This window comes from Ailuropoda melanoleuca, chromosome 4 (genome assembly GCF_002007445.2).
Source record: "Ailuropoda melanoleuca isolate Jingjing chromosome 4, ASM200744v2, whole genome shotgun sequence".
NCBI classification, from domain to species: domain Eukaryota; kingdom Metazoa; phylum Chordata; class Mammalia; order Carnivora; family Ursidae; genus Ailuropoda; species Ailuropoda melanoleuca.
In genome coordinates, this window is record NC_048221.1 from 107,752,740 (window position 1) to 107,773,024 (window position 20,285).

At 40.8% G+C, this 20,285-nt stretch overlaps 1 protein-coding gene across 3 annotated transcripts in view; it reads right to left on the reverse strand.

Annotated features, from left to right (window-relative positions):
• The window catches only part of TTL (tubulin tyrosine ligase), a 32,616-nt gene extending 12,338 nt beyond the window's left edge, over nt 1-20,278 (reverse strand). For 2 of the 3 annotated variants that reach the window (XM_034659518.1, XM_034659519.1), the window contains exons 1-5: nt 20,052-20,278; nt 17,366-17,444; nt 10,570-10,802; nt 3,606-3,741; nt 2,399-2,668 (exon numbers count right to left, since the gene is read on the reverse strand). In XM_034659518.1, the coding sequence (XP_034515409.1) occupies nt 2,399-2,668; nt 3,606-3,741; nt 10,570-10,802; nt 17,366-17,444; nt 20,052-20,208 (875 nt within the window). In that variant the 5' untranslated portion in view covers nt 20,209-20,278. The other variant, XM_034659520.1, reaches the window with a different exon arrangement.
• Between the last annotated feature and the right edge of the window lie 7 nt (nt 20,279-20,285).

Below are 20,285 nucleotides of genomic sequence, written 5' to 3' on the forward strand. Positions count from 1 at the left end.
AGGCAGACGCCCAACCGCTGTGCCACCCAGGCGCCCCTACATTAAATTTAAATGATAAAAACACACTATTTAGAAAGGCAGAGATTACCATATTGGATGTTTTGTAAAGCAAAGCAAAAACAAAACCTAACTATATGCTGTCCACCAGAAGCCCACTTTAAATACAGAATGGAATAGGGTAGGATAGAATTAAAGGGATGGAAACATATCGCTAATCAAATAAAGCTGGAGTGGCTATATGAATATCAGACAAAATCGACTTTCAAAATAAGAAATATTACCAGAGATAAAGATAGAAATTATGTAAGGTTAAAGTGGTCAGTTGCCAAAAAGAGGTAATAATTCTAAATGTGTATGTACCTAAAACATCTCCAAATATATGAAGCAGAATTGGTAAGTCTAAAGAAGACATAGACAAATCCGTAATTATACTTGGAGACTTCAATGTTTTTCCTCTCAATCGTGGACAGAACAAGTAGAACAGAAATGCAGCAAGGATATAAAAGACTTGAACAGCACTATTAACCACCTTCACCTAATTCACATTTATAGGACACTCAGCCCAAATATAGCAGGATAAACATTATTTTTAGTGCACATGGAACATTCACTAAAATTGGACCATATTCTGGGCCACGAAACAAACTTTAACAAATTTTCAAGTATGTTCTCTGGCCATAATGGAACTGAAGTAAAAATCAGTAATAGAAAAATATCTGAAAAATTCCCAAATATTTGGAAATTAAGAAAAATTTCTAAAGATTTTTTTTTTTATTCGACAGAGAAAGAGACAGCCAGCGAGAGAGGGAATACAAGCAGGGGGAGTGGGAGAGGAAGAAGCAGGCTCATAGCAGAGGAGCCTGATGTGGGGCTCGATCCCATAACGCCGGGATCACCCTGAGCCGAAGGCAGACGCCCAACCGCTGTGCCACCCAGGCGCCCCTACATTAAATTTAAATGATAAAAACACACTATTTAGAAAGGCAGAGATTACCATATTGGATGTTTTGTAAAGCAAAGCAAAAACAAAACCTAACTATATGCTGTCCACCAGAAGCCCACTTTAAATACAGAATGGAATAGGGTAGGATAGAATTAAAGGGATGGAAACATATCGCTAATCAAATAAAGCTGGAGTGGCTATATGAATATCAGACAAAATCGACTTTCAAAATAAGAAATATTACCAGAGATAAAGATAGAAATTATGTAAGGTTAAAGTGGTCAGTTGCCAAAAAGAGGTAATAATTCTAAATGTGTATGTACCTAAAACATCTCCAAATATATGAAGCAGAATTGGTAAGTCTAAAGAAGACATAGACAAATCCGTAATTATACTTGGAGACTTCAATGTTTTTCCTCTCAATCGTGGACAGAACAAGTAGAACAGAAATGCAGCAAGGATATAAAAGACTTGAACAGCACTATTAACCACCTTCACCTAATTCACATTTATAGGACACTCAGCCCAAATATAGCAGGATAAACATTATTTTTAGTGCACATGGAACATTCACTAAAATTGGACCATATTCTGGGCCACGAAACAAACTTTAACAAATTTTCAAGTATGTTCTCTGGCCATAATGGAACTGAAGTAAAAATCAGTAATAGAAAAATATCTGAAAAATTCCCAAATATTTGGAAATTAAGAAAAATTTCTAAAGATTTTTTTTTTTATTCGACAGAGAAAGAGACAGCCAGCGAGAGAGGGAATACAAGCAGGGGGAGTGGGAGAGGAAGAAGCAGGCTCATAGCAGAGGAGCCTGATGTGGGGCTCGATCCCATAGCGCCGGGATCACGCCCTGAGCCGAAGGCAGACGCTTAACCGCTGTGCCACCCAGGCGCCCCAAGAAAAATTTCTAAATAACACAAGTCAAAGATGAAGTAACAAGGAAAACTAGAAAATATTTTAATAAAATGAAAATAAAAACATAACATAACAAAACCTGTGGATGTAGCTAATGAGTTCTCTGAGGGAAACTGACAGCATTAAATGCATTTAAAAAATGAACTCTTTCGAAAATCAGTGATCTAACTTTTTGCCTTACGGAAACTAGAAAATAAATCCCTCAAAAAACCAGGAAGGAAATAATAAGGAACATAAATCAAAGAAATAAAAACAACAGAGAAAATCAATAAAACCAAAAAGTAACCTTTTGAAAAGATAAGTAATACTGAAAAGATTAATAATAGCCAAACTGTCCTGGTAAAATAGAGAGAAGATATAAATTACCAATATAAGGAAAGCAAGCAGCGACATCATTACAGATCCTATAGATACTGAAAGGATAATAAAGGAATATTACAGATAGCTTAAAAAGAATAATTCCTTGAAAGGCACAAACTCCCAAAGCTTCTTCAAGACACATAACCGAAAAAGATACAATTAAGTTACCTTATTATATGTTTAATTTGTAGTAAGATACTACTTTCCAGGGTAATGTTCAAAGCACTTATTAGGTACTGATTGAACTCTTCAAAGAACATTTCGTTCCCTTCTTCATACTTTCCATAATTCTTTGAGTACTCCTTTTGAATGCAGTGATTGGTCAAATGGCAGGTTTTGTCTTGGAAATTATCAACATGATATGGTTCTGAAGCAGTCCGAAGCACACCCTCTTTATAGAGGTAGATATTATACTGATGATCCACCAAGACCCAGCTTCTGCAAGTCAATAAAACACAGTTTCACTCAAGTCATCCAAAGTTTCTCCATAGTACATACATCATCACCACACCTTAACATTTTTGGAGGGAAGGAGAGAAAGGAGATAGGTTCTAAAATTCTATGAGGCAAGCCATGGCAATTAGCCAAGATAGTGGATTAACACTGTAATGAGGCAATTAAAACATTTTACCAAAAATGACAAGGAGCCTTTGATCTGTTCAAAAGCCAGCATTTTGAAGAGATCTGGATGGGTTGGGTCTAAGGTTTATCCATTAAACCTCCATTTGCCATGTTTGCTCTATTAGTAATCTGAAGAGGAAGACTGTTCATCCTGAAGCTGATCTGACAGAGGATTGGTGTTCAAGAAGCAGCAAGTTATTATGAAGACAACAAGAATACAGAATCCTCAACGAGATGTCAGCAAGCCACAGGAAAGCTGGGGAGAGGGCTGTTTAGCTTTAAAAGGCACAATACAACCTCTTATTCTATGCCAAGCCCTTTGCTCAGAAAGTTAAAATCCAAAAAGGTATTGAGGTGTGTTTACGAAATCCTTAAAAAATAGAGGACACAAATAATGAAGCAAGGACATGTTATGTCTGAATTACGTGTTTTATGTTCATCTCTCAGATGTGTCTATAAACGAGCCTCATACATTTATACTCTCCTCTTTGGAGCCACAAGTCATTTTGATTAAAGAGAATATATTAAAAAAAGGAAAACCCATAATTTTAATATTGTTTTCTAGAAAGAAAAGAAAAATACTGAAGGAAAAATAGAAAATTAGGTACAGAAGCTCAGTTCTCTTCAGCTGTGCTCAATTTTGGCTACATATTAAACATGGTCAAATACTTCCTCACATTCCATGTTACCCTTATCACCCACCACTGTATTTTTCTCAGATTAGTAACAAAAACTCTGGAAAATGATGCATTACCGAATGTCAAACTTGCGGTGACCTGGTTCCAGAAGCAGAGGGTGCTCAAGGTATTTCTGGATCACATGCACCTGACCCTGGTTGTCAATGAAATCCAGAAGCTCTGTAGCCTCCGAGGAGATGAGAATGCCTTCACCTAACAGGGCAAAATTGTAACAGAAATGAGTCCAGTTCTTCCCAAGAGGAAAAGGTCCCTACAAAGCAAGAAGGGAAGTACTGACAGCAGGAGAAAACTGAGAGGAGGCTTCTGTTGGCCTGCTCACCCTTCTTCCTCCATCCCGTCACTTCCCCAATCTCTCACATTCTTCCCTCTGCCCACAAGAGCACCAGGGCCATCTAACTCTTTCTTCACAGAGGACTGTAAACACTACCTTGACAGGCTCCAAACATGAAATTTCATTTTTACAGACATTCAGAATAGCCAAGCATCTTAAGTAAATGCCACTTTACTGTTGGCAACTTGGCTACCTGATAAAGATTTTAAGGAACCCAGTTCTCACACTATAGATTACAGAAATATCCAGAAAGTTAGGGGATAAACACAACTGTACAAGTCAATTCCCTACAGCATTGTAATAGGAAAAATTTGATACATGTAAAGTGTCCAACAACTTTAAATAAATGATACAATATCCTTCTCTCAACGGCTTTGAGATATGTTACATATTATAAGATTTCCCCTTCTAAAGTATATATAATCGGTGGTTTTTCATATATCCCAGAGATTTGCAATCACCACTAACAATTTCAGAACATTTTCATTACCTCCCTGCACAAACCCACATCTATTAGCAGTACACTCCCCATTCCTTCCTTATCCTATTTGGACAACCACTAATCTATTTTGTCTCTGGATTTGCTTAGTCTAAATGACTCATATAAATGGAATCACAAAGTGGCCTTTGTGTCTGGCTTCTTCATTGAGCATAATGTTCCCAAGGTTCGTCCCTGTTGTAGCATGTACCATTACTTCATTCTTTCTTTCCATGACTAGATAATATTCCAGTGTGTGGATATAACATTTTTGGCCATCCATTTATCAACTGATAGACATTTGAGTTTTTTCCACTGTTGCTTGGCTCTTATGAATAATGCTACTATGAAAATCTGCATAGAAGTTTTTGTGTGGACATGTTTTCAATTCTTTAGTGAATATACCTAGGAGTGGAATAGTTCGGTCATACAGTTACTCTACGTTTAACTTTTTGAGAAACTGCCAAACTAATTTCCAAAATGTCCACGCCATTTTACATCCTCAACAGCAGTATATGTGTTCCAATTTTGTCACATTCTTGCCAACACTTGCTGTCCTCTTGATTATAGCCATCCTAGTGGGTGTGAAGTGGTTATCTCATTGTGGTTTTGATTTGCATTCCCCTAATAACTAACAATGTTGAGCATGTTTTCATGTGCTTATTGGTTATTTGTATATCTTCTTTGGAGAAATATCTATTTAGGTTCTTTGTTCTTTTCTTAATTAGGTTGTCCTTTCATTATTGAGTTATCCGAGTTCTTTACACATTCCAGATACAGATCTTATAAGACCTATGATTTGCCATATATTCTCCCGTTTTGAACAGTTCCATTATCATGGATCACTCAGTGTTGCTCTTTTAAAACCACAACTACCTCCCTTCTTGTAACACCCTCCTGACGCTACTAATCTATTCTCCATTTCCATAATTTTGTCACTTCAGGAGTTTCATATATGTAGAATTATACAGTATGTGATTTTTGTTGCATGTATCAATAGTTCAATCCCTTTTATTGCTAAGGAGAATTCCATGGTATTGATTCACCACAGCTGGCTTAATCACTCAGCTTCTGAAGGAATTTGGGTTGTTTCCAGTTTGGGGGTATTACAAATAAAGCTGCTATGAACAATCATGTGCAGGTTTTTGCATGGACTTAAGTTTTCATTTTCCTGGGACAAATGCCCAAGTGTGTGCAATTACTGGGTTATATGGTAGTTACAGGTTTAGTATTGCAAGAAATTACCACACTTTCTTCCAGAGTGGCTGTACCATTTTACATTCCCACCAAAACCGTGTGATTAATCTAGTTTCTCCTGACCCTTGCAGCATTTGCTGTCATTACCATTTCTTATTTTAGCCATTTTAATAGGAGTGTTGTGGTTTTAATTTGCATTTCCCTAATGGTTAATGATATTGAAAATCTTTTCATTTGCTTATTTTTTATCTGTAGAGCCTTTCTTTCTTTTTTTTAAAGATTTTGTTTATTTACTTGAGAGGGAGTGAGTGAGAGAGAGAGAGAGCACAAGCAAGGGTAGAAGGAGAGGAAGAAGCAGACTCCCCACTGAGCAGGGACCCTGGGTTCATGACCTGAGCTGAAGGCAGATGCTTAACTGACTAAGCCACCCAGGCATCCCAAAAAGTCTGTCCTTCTACTGAATTGCTTTTGCACCTTTGTCAAAAATCAGGTGGGTATATATGTGGGGTCTATTTCTGAGTTCTCTCTTCCACAGATCTATGCTTCCTGGCCCCTGACCAATACTGTAGTGTAGTGATTACTGTAGCTAGGTAGTATGCTTGAATATCAGGTACAGTGATTACTTCCCCTTGATTCTTCTTTTTTCAAAATTGTTTAAGCTATTCTAGAGCTTGTGCCTTTCCATATGAATTTTACAAGAAGCTTTATGTCCACACAAAAACCTGGTTGAGGTCTTGAGAGCAACTGCATTAAGCCTACAGACTAATTTGACGTGAACTCACATCTTTACAATGTTGAGTCTTGCAATCCATGAACGTGGTTATGTCTGTGCATTTACTTAGATCCTTTTTGACCTTCAGTTGTTTTGTAATTTTCAGCATTAAGATCCTGTACATGCTTTGCTAAGTTTATACCTAAGAATCTCATTTTCCTTGCGGTGACTATTAAAAAGTATTGTTTTTAATTTTAGTTTCAATGTGTTCATTGTTAATATACACAAATGCAACTGCTTTTTGTGTGATCTGATAACCTGCAACCTTGCTGAACTGTTTTTTAGTTCTAGGACCTCTGACCTATGCTTTCATTTATAGCTCATCTCTACTTGGGTCTCATGCTTTCAGTACAAATTAATTTAATTTTGTTAATTAATTTAATGATTCAACTTTCCTAAAAGCCAACCCCTTTTTCAACTATCTCATTTTTGTCACTTGCTCAACCATGTGGTTAGCTCTTAAACAAGAAACTGCAAAACGACATGGAGAAACTCCTTCCTCTCTTTTTGTAGGAACAGGATTCTTTGTTTCATCTCCCTCAGGAACCACACTCAGATATCCTGGTTCCTCTTTATTTCCATTTGTCCATTTTTTTATATAGACCTTAGTCTCCCTTCCTTTTCACTTCTTTTAAAATAGTTATCCTACGGGGCGCCTGGGTGACTCAGTAAGTTAAGTGTCTGCCTTCGGCTCAGGTCTTGATCCCAGGATTCTGGGATCAAGCTCCACATCAGGCTTCCTGCTTCTCCCTCTCCCTCAGCCTGCCACTCCCCGTTTGTGCTCTCTCTCTGTCAGATGAATAAATAAAATCTTTAAAAAAATAAATAGAATAGTTATACTAAAAAATCCCTTCCTATTAATGCGCTGGAACCATACCACCTTTGATGACTTCCTCTCCATAATCTGCTCACATTCCCTCCTATTTGCTTCAACTTTGTTTCCCTTATGTAAACTATTTCTTATTGAAAATATACCTAATGCTGATAGGTGGGAAAAATAATGGAAGAAGGTAGAAAGATACATTTTGATAACTTTAAAAAACTATCATTGGGGCGCCTGGGTGGCTCAGTAGTTAAGCGTCTGCCTTCAGCTCAGGGCGTGATCCCAGCGTTCTGGGAATCAAGCCCCGCATCAGGCTCCTCTGCTGGGAGCCTGCTTCTTCCTCTCCCACTCCCCCTGCTTGTGTTCCCTCTCTCGCTGGCTGGCTCTCTGTCAAATAAATAAATAAAATCTTTTAAAAAAATAAATTAAAAAAAATTAAAAAAAACTATCATTATTCAAAAGAAAAACAAGGCATTCAAGTGAAACAGAAAAGTTACCTATAGTCTTATTTCATAATATAATTATTTTTGTCTTTTAATATCACTTTCTTTTCCATAAAGGCAAAGACTGGCACATAGTGAACTCACCTTATACTGTCAATTTTTTTTACTTTATATTGTCAGTATTTTCACTGTTTCTACCTTAAAATTACAATTATGTTAGCAGCTGAAGAAAATTACACATTTGTTTACTGATTGCTGGACAGTGGGGTTGTTTCCAAATAAAATGTTGCTGTTACAGATTACATAGTTGTAAATGTCTTTGCTATAGATCACTCTTGTTCCTTTTAAAATATTTCCCTGGAGTTAAGTTTTCAGAAATGAGATTAGTGAGCCAAAGCCTATACACTCTCTATGGCTCTTCCTTTGTATTATCCTATTGCTTTTTCAAAAGACAGTGTATCACACCTAAGAGGAAGCAGTTCATAACAAACTTTCAGCAACAGTATCACTGAAGGTCTCTCTTATTTTGTAGGTAAAAAATGATACATAAAATCTACATTTATTTTGTAAGCTTTGTATACCAATGTAGCATGTTTCCATGTGCTCATCAACTGTATTTCTAATATTATTTCTTTATATCCTCACTAACTAAACCTGGAGAAATTATGAAGAAACCCTGGAATTCTTTAAGTAGTTTCAAGGTGACAGTCTTTTCTGTTCTTTGTTCTCATCTCCACTATTTATCTGGAAATAGATGCATCACTAGCCTTCTTTCTGACTAGACTGGGTCCATATGGGCAAGAGGTCATATCTATTTTATTTATCCCTGTCTCTCCACTCATTACTTCATTCATTCATTCATCACTCAATACATATACTGAACTTTTGCCGGGTTCCATGTGCTGCCCTGGCACCAGGGAGACAGCACTGAACACAGATGTGACAAGGTCTGACTATGATTTAATAGGATCTCTGTCTGCTATACTGTGTGTAGACTGTGGAGAATGGCCAAGGGCAGAACAAGGAGCAACGCTCCAGGTGAGAGGTGAAGGTGGTTCAGGTCCAAGATCGGCAGTGGAGGTAGGGAACAGGGGGTCTTTACACTGGATAGAGTGTGAAGGTTGAGCCAACTATCCCCAGTATGTGGTAGGTATTAAATACTTCTTTAACAAGAATGGAAGTCATTCATTCATCCTATTGGTTTCATTTTGTAGTTTCCAAACAAAACAAATGCATGCCACTTACCTCAACTCCCTAAAACAAAATTTCTTCTTTGTTTGGCATTTTATTCTCTCTTTACCTCTCCCTGATGCTGACCATCAATCCATCACTTGTCTTGGTGAGGGTTCAGACACCACCCGGGTGGGATCACTGTCATGACTTGACATGCCCTTGCCAAGGGCCTTGCCTCACTCCTGATTCTCACTCCAGTTAAGGCTCCGTGATACAAGATGTCCTTACAATGGCCATCCTGACTCGAGCCCAAATCCATAGAAGGAATACGGAATACTGTAAATGTCTATTTCCTCTTCCAATTCCCCCATTTATCATTAGAACCAAACTAGGGGACAGTACTTGAGAAGAGGTCACGAGAGGGGAGACAGAAGTAGGTGAGGTACCTGGCTTGTGGCAAGAGTCCAACTCTCCCCCTTTCAGGAGATTCCAGGTGATGCCCTCCTGTCTCATGGTTGGTGGAAAAGAAGGTGAGGTCCACAGGACCGGGGATAGAAATGAGTACCAATGGCCAGATGGTTTTCCAAGGCAATAAAAGAAGAAGTAAGTTCAAAATAGAATGGTTTTAAAAGGAGCATATGATGGTAGCTATAGAGATAGACCATGTTTATGTGTTCATTACATTGTGAACTGCCTATATTTTGAGCTTGAGTCAATATCATAAACCTCATTCTTTCTATGCATTCATTCAACACACATTTACTGAGTGCCTCTGGAGAGGGTAGAGATGAACAAGACAGAAAGTCTGCGTTTACATGGAGCTTATGGTATGAGAGAGGAGACAGGCAGATAACAGATATGTAACAGAAGTGCTAGGAAGAGGTTAGTGCAAGGAGGAAACATAAAGCAGGGCAAAAGACAGAGAGCAGTGGGCATAAAGGCTATTTTAGAAAAGAAAAGGCTTTTCTAACAAGGCAATATTTGAGCTGAAAGAAACAGAAAATAATCCATAAGAACGTTTGAGATACACAAAGTTAGAATATTCATAGAACTCTAAGCAGGCGTGGCTTTAGAACAGTGAACAAGGCCAAGAATAGTATATGGGATCAGAGATAGGAGCAAATGTTAAATAGTGTAGGCTCCCATCAGCAATCTGGAGTTTATTTGAACTGCACTGGGAGGCCAGCTGGTCAGTCCTGAGCAGGGAGTAACATGATCAGATTTACGTTTTTAGACATTGCTCTGTCTTAGAGGAGAACTGGCTGTGAGCAGTCATAGCAATTATACAGACTAGAGAGAATAGTAGCTTTGACTTCAAGTGATAGCAGCAGAAATGGCAAGAAAAAGTCTAATTCAGAATATATTTTGAAGGTAGAGCTAGCACGACTTGCTGATGCATTAGGTATGGACTGTAAAGAAAAGAGCAGTCAAGGACGAAGCCTAGGTTTTGGGCTTCAGAGACTGGGATCACATACTATGTGGGACGACTGAAAGAGGGGTAGGCTGGGGTGGGTTAAATTGGGCAGGAAATGAAGCGTTCTATATCAGATATGTTACATTTGAAATGCCTGCCATACTGGATCTAGAGCTTAAGGGGAAATACTTTGGCTGGAGATACACATTTAGAAGTCATCAGTACCCAGACAAATATTTAAAACTAAGTAACTAGACATGGTCTCTACCCTGAGGATTCAGATTAGAATAGTCACTCATCTAAAGGTCTCATTGAATTCTAACACACAATTGAACAAAACACATGAGAACCTACAGGAAAGGAAGAAGGGGACAGCAATGCCAACTCACCTTTGGCACCAGCTGATGACTTTGCAATCCAAACATTGCCCTCTCCATCTTCTCTCTTTCTGTTATAAGAAGCCAGGAAGAATTCCCTTTCATCTGTCCTTGAGTTATGGATCGGTGGGTGAATTCCATTTTGTGCTGGAGCAACTGGGGTCTTGAGATTAGTCGGATAAATCACATAGGACTCTGGAAACCATGTGCAGGATTCAGCCAGGTCTGGGCTTGTCTTGATCAGCCTGACAGATGACAGAAGGTCAGTTTCCCTTCTTAGTACACCCTGCCACTCCATTCAGAAAAGCCAGTGCTTCCCCCACAGCTCGTCAAGGAGGCAGGGCAATACCAGGGCCAGGAGCTGATCTTTTTATCCCACTCTTTGTTCTTGGCCTCCTTGAGCTGACCTGTAATGCACTACTGGGCAGCACCCAGCTATTACATGCAACCCTAAAGGCATGCTCCAAGGAGTTAAAAAGAAGCTTAATATCCAGGACTTTAGCTTCTTTTAAAGTGCATCTCTAAGGAAAATTAACTTGAAATAATTCTGAGACAATACTTTCTCAATATACATGTTGTGATTGAGCTAGACCATGCTAAAAAAAAAAAACACTTATTTTAGTTTTTCATTTCTTGCTTTTAGCTCAGCCTGGCTTCAATGACACATAAAGGAAGAATCTTTCTCATGGGGCACATGACTACAGTGGTCATAACTAAACATACCTATGGCCCCCAAAATAACATAACATGACGGAAGATAAAGTCAGGCCCTGCGCACGACAATTAATAAACACAAGGGCATATGAAGGGCTTCCTACTGCATTTACTCTCCAATCAGACCCCCCCAGTGGGGGCGACACTAGCATCCCATTTCACACAATAGCCACAGGTCACAGATAAGTAAATTTCCCACAATCATAAAGGTAGTAAGAAACAGCCATTATGCAACCCCCAAACTCCCAGTCCTCACTCAAAACGTACTCCTAGTCCCCAGGAATCAGGGGCAGGAGGGAACTCTCCCCAAGATATCTGCAGACCTCCCTAAGCTGCATTCCGACTTCTCTCTAGAACAAAACTATTAATGTTAAGCCTGTGTTTAAGATCCACTTGCAAAAACCAGTCTATGAGCAAATAGCAGAAATAATGAAAAGAAAAATTTTTAAGATTTTATTTATTTATTTGACAGAGAGAAACAGAGAGAGAGCACAAGCAGGAGTGGCAGGCAGAGGGAGAAGCAGGCTACCGTTGATTAAGGAGCCCAATGCAGGGATCATGACCTGAGCCAAAGGCAGATGCTTAACTGACTGAGCTGCCCAGGCATCCCGAAAATAATTTTTTAACTGAGATGTAAAATAAACTTATTTTTAAGCTAAAGGAAATAGAATGTGACAGTTACTTGAATTCAAAGGAACAAAAATCAATACATTTCTAACTCACTAAATATCCACTCTATCTACACTGGCTAATAAGGTGGCCACTACCCACACGTGGCTCCTGAGTATTTCAAACATGGCCAATGTGACACAGGAACTGACTTTTAAACTTTGTTTAGTTTTAATGTAAAAACTAAAGTATTGTAAAATATTTTCCCATTCATCACAATTGTACTCTTTTGGTAGGATGACATTAACCACTGCATGACCTAAGATATTTTTGTGGTACTGCAGCGTGCATGTCATGCGCATGTGTTTCTAGTAGTATACATAAACACATCACTGTTCTACTCAGCGACAATAGCTTGATTCAGCTCAAGTGACTTTACCTCCCATGCGCTGATGAAACGTTACATTGTGTTTATTACGCAGACAGCACGAGCTACAATGATAGCTATTAAATCATAATTGGTAACTAATGTGAAACGTAACTAGGTATCTAGTTACAAAATCAGTATGGACAAATTTTTAAATTTAAAACAAAGGAATACTACTGAGGCCAATTTTTTTTTTTTTTGTCAAGTTACCTGGATAGCTTTATTCCCTTTGAGTTTGTATATTATTCACATCTTCATTGCTAGAATTCCCTTATCAGCTCTTACATATTATAGCTCTCATATATACCACCAACTTCATGAACACATCCTCCAGCATATTTCTGGTGTAGAGCACACATGCATTTAGCACGGCTTTGTTAGCTAGTGTAAGATACTTCTTCTCTTAGCTTTTGGTTCTTCTTATTATTTTTTAAACAAAAATTGATGCAGACTTGAGTAAGGATGCCAAAGCTAGAACTAGGACCAGAATGGTAAAAGGGGGGGGGGGGGAGGGAAGAACTGGCAGAAAGTATGTCAGAAATTTCAAAATGAATGGCAATTGCAACTTGCTATAGCAGAGTAAAATGAAAAAAAGTTTGTTTGCTGTACAAAGGAGGCATTTTCAGCAAACACATAATGAATTTCATAAGCAGTTTCCTCTCAACCAGCAAACAAAACAAAACAAAAACAAAAACAAAATGAGACAAACCAAGAAACAAACTCTTAACTATAGAGAACAAACTGATGGTTACCCCAGGGGAGGAAGGGGGGATGGGTTAAGTAGGTGATGGGGATTAAGGAGGCACTTGCTGTGATGAGCACCAAGGGCTGTATGTAAGTGTTGAATCACTAACTTCTACACCTTGAAGCTAATATTACACCATATGTTAACCAACTGGAACTTAAATAAAAACTTAAAAAAATAATCAGTAAAATTTGTGGCTAAAATCAAAATTAAATACCTAACAGAAAATGTTTAAACAAAATTTTAACAGGTTCTGAGCTTGTAACTTTGGTCAGTTATAAAATGGCATGGATTCTTGCACAAAAAGGAAAACAATTTTTTTAAAAGTTTTATTTATTTTTAGAGAGAGAGAGAGTGCAAGTGTGCGAACACACAGGAGCAGGGAGGGAGAGAATCTCAAGCGGACTTCCCACTAAGCACAGAACCCAACTCGGAGCTTGATCTCATAACCCTGAGATCATGGCCTGAGCCAAAACCAAGAGTTGGACACTCGGCTGACTGAGCCACTCAGACGCCCCAAAAGAAAACCATTTTAGGGGCACCTGAGTGGCTCAGTCAGTTAAGCATCTGCCTTCAGCTCAAGTCATGATCTCCGGATCCTGGAATCGAGCCCTGCATTGGTCTTCCTGCTCAAAGCAAAGTCTGCTTCTCCTTACCCCTCAACCCCCCTCCCCCTCTCAAGCTCTCAGGCGCTCTTTTCTCTCTCAAATAAATAAGTAAAATCTAAAAAAAGAAAAGAAAACCATTTTAGATAGAAATACAGTTAGAGGAAATATTCTGAGGAAAACAGTAAAAAAGATATTTTATAAAAAGTGAACAATCTTTAGCTAAGTCATGAACATTGCCCAAGGAGTACAAAACCTTTCTAATAACATCAAAGACTGATTCAAAAGTAAAATAATCTTAAATATTTTTCTTCAGTTTTAGTTGAGTTCTGTGACACGAGATGTTGCCCAATTAATACTTTGGGTATGTTCTGTCTCGAAGAATTTTCATATACATGAAAAAATATTATCGAATTGCAGCCTTAAAACTATCAACCGTGTGGTATAGGTATTTTTTAATCTTTTACACCCGTCAAAGAATTTCACCTGTATGTGAAAATTTCTATCATGACAGTACTTCAGCTAGGATGGGTTGAAATCTGACTTGCTAGGATTTTAACAGACTGATGCTTCCTTTATTGTTTCATTGTACTGTATGTTACATATTGGAAACACTTGCACTCAGTTTTCTGAAGCCCACTCCATGAAAACTATCATGGATACAGTTGTTGAAATGCTTTAGTACATACTTGCAAGTGCTACAATGATTCCCCAGTATGGAACTGTTGAAAGAAACAGAAGACAATGGATTTAATGATACTGTGTTCTCTGCCAGTGTTCGCTGATTGAGAGATACGGGAGTTCTACAAAGATTCACTGTATTGTCAACTCCAAATCAGATTTCCTTGAAATAAAAGAAAATGCTCCCCAAATCAAGAATTAATTATTTCACTCGATAATCAAATATAAAAAAAATGGCAGTGGGATTGACATTTTCTCACCAATATCCACACTGCATATGATCAAGCTAAATTTAAAGCTCCAAGGAAGGGAAAAAGAAGATCTAATTTATGACCTAGCCAGACAATCGTGAAAATTTTTGTTTCAACTTCAGAAGACAAGTGAACAATAATGATTTTACATATTTTTTTAGAGATTTTATTTATTTATTTGACAGAGAGGCAGCAAGAGAGGGAACATAAGCAGGGGACTGGGAGAGGGAGAAGCAGGCTTCCTGCTGAGCAGGGAGCCCGATGCAGGGCTCGATCCCAGAACGCTGGGATCAGGACCTGAGGCGAAGGCAGATGCTTAACGACTGAGCCACCCAGGCGCCCCTGAATTTACATATTTTTATAACATGACTCAACACGTAGGTTTAAGTTGACATAGCATTATGTAAATTGGCTGCAAAAACTAAAGAAAAGTTTGAAGAACACTTTGTTGATATTGTGAAATTTAGAATTTCTTTTCAACTTATTCAATATTTCTTTTGAATCTGATATTAATACTGTGTCAAACCAAGAGTCAGCATACTTAACTTGGACATAGTTTTAAAAAGTCAAGTCAATTCTTCTAAAAATACAAACCAGGGGCGCCTGGGTAGCGCAGTGGTTGGGCGTCTGCCTTCGGCTCAGGGCGTGATCCCGGAGTTCCGGGATCGAGTCCCACATTGGGCTCCTCCGCTGGGAACAACTTAAGTATGTAAATCTACTTTTACAACCACAACTTTTTATGAAATCTAAATACAGGGCAAGGGTTTCAGATAAAAATTTAGTGTCTGGATTAAGATGTTCCTAAAATATAAAATGCACACCAGATTTTGAAGACTTGGGATGAAAATAAAATATATGAAATATCTCATTAATTGTTTTTTATATTAATAACATGTCAAACTGATTATTTTGGATTTTTATGGTCAAATAAAATATATTAGTAAAATAAGCTGCACCCGTTTCTTTGTATTTATTTTAATGTGGCTACTAGGAAATTTAAAATTACACATGTGGCTGGCATACTATTTCTGCTGGACAGCATCCTTTGGAATTGTTGCATTTGCTCATAAGCCCATTTGGAAAGAAATCACAAATGGAGGCTTATTTATATATACAAGGGAGAGAAACTCCTTATGTGAATACCTAATATGTGAATATGTAATAACAAGGGGCATCTGGACAGCACTGACTACCCAAAGTTAGGGGCGCATGGGTGGTTCAGGCAGTTAAATCGTCTGCCTTCGGCTCAGGTCATGACCTCAGGATCCTGGGACCCCCCCCATGTGGGACTCCCTGCTCAGCGGGGAGTCTGTTTCTCCCTCTCCCTCTGCCCCTCCCCCTGCTTGCATAAGCACTTTCCCTCTCTCTCTCTCTGTCAAATAAATAAATAAAATCTTTTTAAAAAATATAATAACAAGACTTTACAAAGCCTTGCTCACCTTCAGGGGTAGCTGGTGAATCCATCACAGAGAGAAGTGGATACATAAGTCACTGGGGCCAGTGAGTGTGAACAAAAAGGAGAAAATAAGGCTATGAACACCCAACCTAGTAAATAGTTGGAGCCCAGAGAGAAATGTGAGTGGGGAAAAGAGCATTTATACTGAGTCATATCTTCCAGTGTCTGCTTCCCTAAGTGATTTGTTTGGCTACACACACATGTTCACTGGTCATTATGGAAAGAATACTGGAGACCTGTTATAGCCCCGATTTTAGGGGCACCACCCAGTTTTTCCCTACTCAAATGAAAGCAATAATAGCAGTGATAGCCATAATAATAGGAAAAAGACAAGCCTTTACTTACACAGTGCAAACTATGAGACAGACATTACTCAAAACCAGTATACAAATTAACTCAATTAATTCTTACAAGCACCTGAGGTTTATTTACAGAAAAGGAAACTAAGGCACAGAGTCAAATACACTTTACCACTGTGCTATACACTTTACATCGTCACCCTATTTAATCCTTGCAACCACCGTACGAGGTAGATTCCATGGCTAGAGGGATGAGGAAATTTGCCCCAGCTAAGAAGAGGAAGAGCCCGGATTACAACCCAAGCTGCTGATCCTAGATCTTAACCGCCATATAATACTGCTTCCCTGTACCTTACGGTACCGCTCCTCTGACACCTCGCCATAACCGCACCGCTCAGAGATGGCAGTGCAGCAGATACCGTTATACCCTGCCCGGGGGGCCTTTCTGAGGGGACCCCTGGCTGCTGTGAGGTGGCTGCTAAGAGCTTAAGTGTGCCTTTCTCCAGGGTCTAGGCCCTGCCCAGACATGTGGGGGGAGCTACATTTTCCACTTCCCCCCACCGCCACTGGCTGCCTGATACTGGAGGACAGAAGCCAGGTCCTCTTGTCTCAACTCTGAGGTACCATTAACTCCTGAGCTCCATGGAGTCAGGCTGAGGAGAGACTTCAGCTGAAACCACACCTTTGCTCGGCTTCCTCTGCTGTCTGGCTCCCCCTTGCTTCCAAGTGAGTTTCTCCCAAGAGCCTCCACCTCTCCCCCCCAGTCAATCACCCACACAAGAAACCTAGTTTCCCGTTCTGCTTCTAGGGAGCCTCATCTAGGAGACAGACAGGCTTTATCAAGCACAAACAGCAAAGTCTTAGACTGCAATCAAAGTGGCACAGATAAAGCTCCAAAACTAATATTGTTGGCTTTTCAGATAAAAGTATTTTTACCCTTAAAAAAAAAATCCCACATATTTGCTTCAGGAGGAAAGTTAAAACATTTATGTAATACATGGAAAGGATCTTAAACACTTACTTCACTAAAGAAGCCTTGCGACACAGTTTGTCAGCCCCTCTGTAGTAATTCACCAACTGCATCAGCCCAGGCTCATGACCTATAAAGGAAAGAGGAGGCTCAGAAGGGAAAGAGGACAGGTGGGAAACGACAATGTCAGCACCAGCATGTAGGAGAAAGAACAGCTGTGTCATGCCCAGGTTTCTTTCTCTCACTTCAGGGCTGGTTGGCAGAAATAGAACAATTCCGTTGCCCCGCACCGGCACTCCCCTTCCACAGCATGGCACTGAAAACCCTCCCCACCCCATCGTGGGTATTAAGGTATCAGCCTCCTAGGTCTGCCAAAGACCGCTGCTGCCTTGGTTTTTTTCTTCTTAGGGTGGAAGGGTATTTTCTCTTTCACCTCTCTTTGATCCCCACCACACCCCGCTCTTGGCTTAACACAGAGGCATTTAATAATCTCTGTACAATACCACTTTAACAGCTGTGCTTTGACCCCTAACCTTGCTTTTCTACAGCCATCAAGGAAGGCAGTAGAACTATGCTATTGCTGTTCTCAAGCATGTCTACCTCTGTGAGCTTCTAGGAGAGTCACAAGAGATGAACGAAGGTAGTAGAAAAGCCATGTCTATAAAATCAGAAGCCCTGGGGGCTTTCTTCTATGTATCCTCCACAGGGAAACTCAACTTCAGTAAATCTTATTGCATGTCCCCTCCTCTATAACATAGAGCAGAAAGGATACAAACAAAAAACAAAAGCCTCCATTTTTGTTTAAAATCCAAACAAAATGCATTGAATTTCCAGCAACAAAAATAAAAGTAAAACCAAAGAAAGGGAGTTTGAGTAGAAGATGCCAGAAGTAAGAAGAATACATCTGAGAACAGCATATAATTAAATAGAAATATTTAGGCACTAACTAGCTCTCATTGTCTCCCTGGGGCAGATGAACCTGGCTCACACCTCAACTGCTTACCTTCTCATCTCCACGGCAGCAGCATTCCCGAGACTTTACCTGGCTCTATAAGTCATCTCCTTGCGTTTCACACTTAAAGCAAAAACTAAATATCCCTAACAGTGAAAACATATAACCACATGGCTGTGGGATGCTGTTTCCTTTTCCATAAAATACAAGTATTTACTTATCATCTGTTGACTCTGTGGTACCTGTTTAGGATTTGGACCCTATAAGTTTCTGCTCCTTCTCCCCCAGTCCTGAGCAGCATAGCAATGCCAACCACCCCTGCTTCAGCCCCGGCAGAGACTTTCCACAGAGGAAAGTCAGTCAGGCAGGGAAGTGGACAGAGCAAGAAGGAGATATATGTCTCAACTATAAGTAGTTCTTTCAGGGAAAGGTATTCCCTTTGCTGAGGGTTTCCTGGAGAGACGGATTAACCAGAGGGACTCTCCAGGCACATTCCCTGCAGTCCCAGATTTCCCGGGGTTGGAATCAGCCCTTCCATGGAGTCCCCATCATACATCCTAAATCTGTAGAACAATAGAAAGTTGTCCATGGTACCATTCCAAAGAAAAACTTTCCATAAGGCTATGCTAAACACCCTTCATTCCTGAAATCACTACAACTGTACAAGCCCCCCGCCCAAGGCTCTGTGGAAGCTCACCAGTGGCCAGTCAGTTCCAAATGGCCTGTTTTCAATCTGCCCATTCAATCTCTCCACCCCCTGACCACACCTATTTCTAAAAACTGTGTCCTCTGCTGGACATTAAGCACCGCTATCTCCGGGTTGTCCTCCAAAGCAGAGATAACTTTTCTTCATTATCGATTCTCCCCTTCTGTCTTTGGCAATTCGATTTAGTCCCCCACCCCAGAAGACTTTTGGCAAGGAACATGGCTACTGTGAGAGAGGCTGCGTCTCTGGGATGACTGCGCAGTGAGAAGGCACGAGACTGTTCAGGTCAATGGGATGTAAGTTGAGGTGATCTGCACAACTTCTGGATTACGTCATCTAGAAAGGTCCTCTCCTTCCCCCTGCCCTTTCCCACACGCGGGGATGTGGATATGGACGTGGATGTGATGCCAAGCCAGCATCAACCATGTGAGTGAAGGTAACTCCCTCGGGATGAACAGGGCAGAGAAGCGGGACGCAGGGTGAAGCCGGTGTCCTGTACAACCTACCTTCAACCCACCACTGTGGAAACACCAAGGAAAGGCCCAAATCAGACACCCTTCGGCTCCTCCCTGGCTCGGCTCACTTCTGAAGCTCCTGCTTTTGGAATCCAGAGGTCTTTTCCAAATCCCCGGTTTATCTGAGCCTTCGGGAAGCTGAATCCTCAGGGTTTTCAACACACGCAAGGATCCCTCCCGCGCCAACATCGGGCAGGGTGGAATCCTCAGTGCAGAAAATTCGCAAGAGGACTCCAGCCTGAGCTCGTGCGGCGGCTCGGCGGGGCCTGGCCCCGCCCCAGCTCGGCCCCGCGCGATTTGGGGGCGTCGGGCCGGGGCAGTGCGGGAGCACGCGGCCGACGCCCCCCGGGCTGCAGGGACCCGCCATTGTCCGGGGACAGCCGCGGCCCGGAGTCCGATTTATGAGATGAGGAGGCATGCAAAGCGGTGGGTTTGGACCTTTATGGATCCATGTTCTCTCTGCCCGAGGAACGACGGAGAGGAAGATTTATGACCTTAAGACAAAAGCGCTGGTAATAACGGGCCGTGGGAGGAGCGGGAGGGCGCGGACGAGGAAGCGCTCACCCAGTCTCCCGAAGGGCAGCCGGTTCCTCTCGCCCAGCATCAGGTTGAACCTGGGGTTGTCGCGCCTCAGCCTCTTCCAGTGGCCGGTGGCGAGCAGCAGCCGCGAGACCTCGGCGTAGACGCTGCTGTTCTCGTCGCGCACCACGAAGGTGTACATGGCGAAGGGCCGTGCGCCCGGGCCGCCCGGGCAGCCGCCGCAGGGACCTGCCGGCCGAGGTGGCGGCTCAGCTCGGG